The sequence below is a fragment of the Echinops telfairi genome, unplaced genomic scaffold, assembly GCF_000313985.2.
Source record: "Echinops telfairi isolate 266 unplaced genomic scaffold, ASM31398v2 ScPeMD7_7469;HRSCAF=8507_1, whole genome shotgun sequence".
Lineage (NCBI taxonomy): Eukaryota > Metazoa > Chordata > Mammalia > Afrosoricida > Tenrecidae > Echinops > Echinops telfairi.
This window is the reverse complement of record NW_022111373.1, coordinates 85745274-85752654: the sequence shown is the minus strand read 5'-3', so window position 1 is coordinate 85752654 and position 7381 is coordinate 85745274. Positions and strand designations below refer to the sequence as shown.

Here is a 7381-nt window from a genome sequence, read left to right as displayed (position 1 = left end):
CTATGCAAACAGCCAGAAGTACTTGAGCAGCTGAGTGGATTAAAAGAATTTTGGATGGATGGTAATAGACTGACTTTTATTCCAGGGGTATGTATATCAAATATTAAAGGATTTCACTTACTGTCTTCCTTTGACAGTTCTATGGTTTTTAATTAGTAACAAAATATTTTATTAAGATTCTTAAATGTAAAAAAAAAAAAAAGATTCTTAAATGTAGGCAAATTACTTTTATGTTAAGAGCATGTAGATTCTTGATTAAAAGCAGAAATTTTCCTAAATAAACTGTCTAATTATTTTTTTTTGATACTGTATACTGTGTCTTTATCAGCCCTAGCAGTTGGCCTCATATTCTAATCCAGTTTTCTTAGGGAATTGCTAAAATAGGAAATTTTCACATACTTCTCAACTGACAATTGTACATTCTTAATTCTAAAGAAGTCATGAGAATCCCCATATTTGTTATTTTCCTTGCAGATGATGGGTAGCTGAGTTCTCAAAGAAAAGTACACTGTTCTGCAAAAATGAGTAGGAACTCTTAGCTTTTATTACTGAATGCATTATAATGAAAAACTTTTTTTTTTAGTTTTTTCTCATAAGAACATTGAATTATGTGTTGTAATTTGTATTAGGTCTATTAATGGAACTACTAGATTTCCCTTTTTTACTTACAGTTTATTGGTAGTTTGAAGCAGCTCAAATATTTGGATGTTTCTAAGAACAATATTGAAATTGTTGAAGAAGGAATTTCAGGATGTGAAAACCTTCAAGACCTCCTATTATCAAGCAATTCACTTCAACAATTGCCTGAGACTATTGGTTTGTATTGCTTTCAAATACATATCATTAGTTTTTATTACTGTAAAAGCTAGAATTTAGCCTGTATTTGGTATCTTTTTTCAAGCCTATTTTTATTATAGTATAAAAGAAAATAATAGTCTAAATTGAGCCACTCCTCTGAGGGCTTTATACTTTATATTTGTATAGTTAATTTCACTCTTTAAAAAAAATTCTTGAGTTGCACTGTTTTTTAGTCTAAGGTTTGATTTTGCAAATTACCATATATACTTGTGTATAAGCTGAGTTTTTCATGCAGTTTTTATGGTAAAATTAGGTGCTTTGATATTCAGGTCGGCTTACACTCAAGTATGTACAGTAATTAGGAATTATCTTCTCTAATTTAACCTTTCTATTTTAAATAAAAATTAATTTTAATATTTATTACATGTAAAATAATGATAGTTCCTTGTGTAAACTACTTTCAAACTAACTGTTTATTTAATGTATTGGTTTGGGTTGTGTGCATCTTGTCTGTGCTGTGACATTGCTCTAGGAGTGGGGTTACAGCCGTGAAAGCTGACACAAAGTCCATAGTGCCGTGAACTTTACATTACTAGACATTTACGATATGCCCAGAGGTGGTCAATGTTGGTGAAAAGTGTAGGATAAAGACCTAGAGAGTGATGGGATTGGGATGATGTCTCTTAGGTATGTTGGTCAGGAAAGTTATTTCTGATTCATGTCAAAGGTGTTCATGTTGACCTGGTATATTTGCTTTTGTTGAAAGTTTCTGTTGTTTTTTTCCTCTGTAGGTTCTTTGAAGAATGTCACTACTCTTAAAATAGATGAAAACCAACTAATGTATTTACCAGATTCTATAGGAGGGTAAGCATTTTATGAGTTAAACTTAAAGATTTTGCCCTCAGCTCAGCATGTCATATGTGTGCATGCATCTGTACATACATATATTCAGATAATTGCATTAAATAATCTAGAGAGGATTTCATAAATGTTTAAATGAGAATTTGCATACAGATTGGCATATTTACAATAAAGATAGGCAGACCTGTTTATTATTGCTAAGTTTAGGTTAGTGAGAATTACTAAAACCAAGGTCAAATGTTCATGTGTTCTTAATCTTTTGGATTATACATAAAAACTTAATAATGTTAGTTTATTTTTTAACTAAAGGTTAACATCAATAGATGAACTCGATTGTAGTTTTAATGAAGTTGAAGCTTTGCCTTCATCTATTGGACAGCTTACTAATATAAGAACTTTTGCTGCGGATCATAATTATTTACAACAGTTACCACCAGAGGTATGAGAATTCAATTTTTTTCTTTCTACTTTCTCATCATTTTCTAATTATTAAAATTATAGCTATCCAGTTTGATTTTGTTTATTTTTCTTTCAGATGTAATTTAATCTGTTACTGGGTAATTTTAGAATAATAATTAGTTTAAATGTAGAAGAGGTAGCTAGATGATTTGTACATGAAAGATAATTAAAAAGTAAAAATTAAATTCATTTTACAAAAGCAAAGAATAGTTTTTAAAATATACAAATACTGTTCAAAAGGCCAAATAGCATTTTTATCATGGTTATTTTGTATCCATGTATTTTCTCCCATTTGTCCTTCTCTCAGCCTCTGGTAAACCACCTTTAAAACTTTTGTCTCTGCTTGCATTTTAGGTGTTTCATTTGATTGAGGTTATACATTATTTGATCTTTTGTGTCTGTTATTGACTCCGCATAAAGTTTTCATGGTTCATCTATGTCGTAACACTTCAGGTTTTTTTTATTTTTCCTTTTTTTAAAAATTTCCTTTACTTTTTGTTTGCCTTTGGTTTTTTTTCTCACTTTTATGTTATTGTGAATACTGCAGTGAACACAGCTATACAATAAACAAAAATATTTCATCCTTAATTTTGTTTCTCTTTCAGATTGGGAATTGGAAAAATATAACTGTGCTGTTTCTTCATTCTAATAAACTTGAGACACTTCCAGAGGAAATGGGTGATATGCAAAAATTAAAAGTCATTAATTTAAGTGACAATAGGTTTGTATTACTTAATCATTTGGTTTATAGAAGACATTGCTTGAATGTATGATATAAAGTCTAATGCTTTTATCCCCTCCTTTTTAATTACATGTTCCATTTTGGGTTGACTTCAGCAATACAGTTTTTATTCTCTCCTTGTAGCAACCTGTTTTGCTGTTGAACAAAACAGCTTTGAATCTAATGTATTGCTTATAATGTTCTGGGTAGAGGTACAGTTAAGCATTCACTCACATAGCTTGGGCAATCAGGCCAAAATCCCGAGTAAATAAATAAATTGGATTGCTAAATTCAACCAATGTTGAAGTTACATAGAATGTCAATAATTTTCCCTGAAATAAATGTACTAGTGAGAATGATAAAACCATATAAATAGAGCATATTTACATTCTGTTCTGTAAATATGTACATGATATCTATGCAATCTTTAAAACATCTCCATGGAGTAATATGATAGGTCATTCCATTTCATGAAGGAGAAAATTTGACTTAATTAGGTGACTCACACAAGGTCAGGCACCTTATAAAGTAGAGCTTTGATTTGAAATTCAGTTTTCTAACTAGTACATCTCCTGACTTCTGCTTACTTAAAAAAACAACAACACTGCTTTTCTTTGTTAATCCCTGTACCAGCTTGCGTTTTCTACTCATTGACTATAGCTCTGTAGCTAATACAGATTGATGTGGAAGATAAGCATAGAAAAGAGTTGATGGTGATTTGATAGTAGGGTTGAGTTACATAGACTTTTAAATACAGTGTCATTTTAGAGCGTATGTTACTTGTTTTCACTCATTATCACCTTAGGATAACCTTGTGTATGAAAATACTGACTCACCAGAAACTATAGCGCATTGCTTCCTGTAAGTTTTTCCCTCTCTGAATACAAATAAAATAGCCAAGACAGTTTTATGACACATTTCTTAATGTATCCCAGGCTTTGCTCTAAGGCAGTCAATTTATTATGTTTTTTCTTTAAACAGACAACTTTGTGAAGGTTATTTGAGTACCCATTTTATTAAGAGCTGAATTGAGTCATCTGAAAAAATTTTCAAATCCAAAAAGTCTTATTTCTTGTCTTATACAGAGGTCAATATTTGGATTTTCTCTTGAAGTAGCTGATTTTGTCTTTTTCCTCATACGAGAATATAGCATTATTTTGAAAGGACATTATTGTTAACTCTCAAATAGTTTTAAGTCTTTTTCATTTTAATGTTTAATTTTTACTTGTATTTTCCCCCTTACAGATTAAAGAATTTGCCCTTTAGCTTTACAAAGCTACAGCAATTGACTGCTATGTGGCTCTCAGATAATCAGGTAGGCAGTCTTACTTTGTAAATGACTGGAATTCCAGATTTATTATATAATTGTGTGTTCTAATTTACATAGGGACATTTAAAAATCGTTATGCTATGATACGCATGTAAAATTTTTGTATTTTTGTAAAATGTGTGCAAAGAAAATCTTAATAAATATATAGAAGCAAATCATTTTCATGAAGCAGTGGTAGACTCATAAAGACAAATTCTGTTAGATTTGTCGGATTACTCCTAAATCTGTAAAAAGAATGGGGAATCAGACTCAGAACTCCTTACCCTTAATAAGTTTTTGGTGATCTTGTAAGGCATATATGATTATTTAATTGTGTTTCTGTTTTTTAGTCATTTTATTGGGGGCTCATACAACTATTAACCATACATGCATACATTTTGTTTCAAACACATTTGTTGCCATCATCATTTTCAAAACATTTTCTTTCTACTTGAGCCCTTGGTATTAGCTCCTCATTCCCCCCCACTACTCATCCTTCCTCACGAACCCTTGATAATTTATAAATTATTATTTTTTCATGTCTTACACTGACCGGTAAACCCCCCACCAATAATGAGAGTAGGCATACCAGGAGCGTAAGGGAAAGGTGGGGCAGGAAGGGGAAATGATCACAATGATCTACATATAACCCCCTGCCTGGGGGATGAACAACAGAAAGTGGGTGAAGGGAGTTATCAGTCAGTTTTGTTTCTAATTGGGCCCTTTCACAGTCCTTAAGAAGTTTTTCTAAAAAATTAAGCGATTCCAGGAACTTTTTTCACCTGACATACACAACAGGCTTTAACTGTTTTGGGAAACTGGGATAAATTGGGGAAGAAATTGAGTTTTGTTCGCACTGAGTTTACATGACATTCTCATGGGCGAGAGAGAGTAAATATGTAAAATGAAGTTTCAGGTGGTGGTAAGTGCTAGGAAATGTAAGGGTAGTAGGGTTGGAGTAGATCTCCAGTTGTAAGTAGGGTGACGAGGAAATGGTAGAGCATGAGTGGCAGGATTGAACATTTGGTGAAATTTTCGGTGTAAAGGCCCTAATATGGTATGTTTGGGGTTTAAATAAAAAAGCAGTCGATTGCTGTGTAATGAGCAAGGGGCAGAATAAATCAGAGACGAAAGCTGGAACCAGGTCATTTATTGCCTTGTACAGAATGTAGTACTTGGAATTTCACTCTGGGTTAGATGGGCTCATTCTCAGTTGGACTGTTTCAATCAGGGAATGGTTAAGATTAGAGTTATTTTTAAAAGATCATCCTGACTGGTATGTGAATAATAAACGATGGCTGCTGAAGGTAAGAGTGGGAAACTCGAGATGCGAAGCATAGATACTATTATTGTTCCAGAAGAAAGATGTTAGCAGGCTTCAATTAGTGTAATAATAGTGGATTCGGGGTGTATTTTTAAGATTTTACTAGTGGAAATTACTGATAAGACGAAATGTGGAACTTAAGAGAAACAATCAGCTATGACTCCTAGGCTCTTATCTCAAAACGAAACAAAAAAATAATTTTACTGCCATCAAATTGAAGCCAACTACTAGATGACCCTTTGGGACAGGGTAGAACTAACTGCCCCTGTGTGTTTCTGTGACTGTAATCCTTTACAGAAATAGAAAGCCCCTTCTTTTCTCCTAAGGAACAGCTGGCGGGTTTGAACTGCTGACCTTAAAAATCTCAGCCCAACACATAACAACTGTACTGCTTGGGCTCTTTTTTAGCTCAAGCAAGCAGAATATTTGAGTTACTGTTTTCTGAGACAGGGAAAACAGAGGAGAGTACAAGTTTGGGTGGGGTTAATATCAGGAGGGTTTTTAAAAAAATAAGTTTATTATATATTTTTTATGTTTATTATATATTAATAAGGTAGGAATATGGTATCTGCAGTTGCCTATATAAGTTTGGCATTTGGCTGTTGATGGGAGCTATAAATTTGGGGAGCAATGTTTTACAAAGAAGGAATTTAAAACACTGTAAGTAGATGAGATACCTAAGGAGATTGAAAAGAAAAAAAGAACCAAAAATTGAACCCAAGGATAGAAAGGAGAATGAGAAAGACTTCTGAAGGAACTCAGGTGCAGCTGATAGGTGAGACTACTATTGTCCATTGGTGTCCAAATTAAAGGCAGGCAATTGCTGGCCCTGACATAGAGCAATTTCAGTGGGATAACGGGAATGAAGACCTGATTCAGTAGATGTAAAATGAACTCCCTGAGACACTCTTGAACTTAGATAGAATCAAGCCTTTCCTCTACCATCTTCTAGCAAATAACAGCAACACATACAATCAGAGCTATTATTACCAGTAAGATCGGTGCCTTATTAAACCATCTATCTGAGAACAATGTCTTTAAAGCAAAGATGAGATAATAAAGGATCAGGGAAGCAAACAACACAACTTAAAAGAATATTGACATATTGTGACAGTTATCGTTAGAACAGTGTGTAAGATGGGCATCCAGTCATTCTAGTCATGAATAGTTACACACACCTGCCATGAATATAAGGAGAAGAGCAGGTAATCTTTATGGTACATATTTTTCAGCCCCTCTATAAGGAAAAGGAGCCAGTTTAACATTTGAATGGACAAATGGTATGTTCAGATATATTTTAGAAAAACCATGTGGCTATATCTTAAAAGATGGATGATGCCAAATATGAAGGCAGGGAAAGTCGAATTGGAAAACATTGTACTACTCTAGACCAATGTTTCCCAAAGTGGATGATACTGAGGGAGGTGCTGTAGTAATGCAGGTGTTCCAAAGCAGATACACTTTATTCCGGACTAAGAGCTATAGTACGGAAAGAAGTTTTCAATTGCTAGCAGGTACTGTTTCTTCTTTTTTTTTCCTGGAAAGGAGGTGGTAGGTCAAATATGTTGGGTACCTTTTGATCTAGGCCAAGGATCAGGCAAACTTTTGAGACTGAAGAGCCAATCCTGTCCCTCAAAACAATTAAAAAATTATCCGAGAACCATAAATATATTTTTACAAACAACTGAAATAATTAATATCTGAATAACTTAAATTTTTTCAGTTTTACTTCAAAATCACATGTACAAACGAGCCTAATATGGCTCAGGAACCGCAGTCCTATGCTGTGGGAAATGTTAACTTGAGACAGAGTATAGTCAATAACATTAGACTAGGAAATGTTGGACTCTTAATGTCATTCCTAGAGGGTGGTTTCTTAACTTTCGGGTTTCTCGATTATTATTTTTTT

At 33.3% G+C, this 7381-nt stretch overlaps 1 protein-coding gene across 1 annotated transcript in view; it reads left to right on the top strand.

Moving 5' to 3' along the window:
* ERBIN (erbb2 interacting protein) overlaps nucleotides 1–7381 on the top strand; it is a 161772-nt gene that overhangs the window by 101791 nt on the left and 52600 nt on the right. The window contains exons 8-13 of the mRNA XM_045285234.1: nucleotides 13–87; nucleotides 672–816; nucleotides 1590–1662; nucleotides 1969–2098; nucleotides 2724–2839; nucleotides 4085–4154. Of these exons, the coding sequence (XP_045141169.1) occupies nucleotides 13–87; nucleotides 672–816; nucleotides 1590–1662; nucleotides 1969–2098; nucleotides 2724–2839; nucleotides 4085–4154 (609 nt within the window). The remainder of the gene's footprint in view (nucleotides 1–12; nucleotides 88–671; nucleotides 817–1589; nucleotides 1663–1968; nucleotides 2099–2723; nucleotides 2840–4084; nucleotides 4155–7381) is intronic.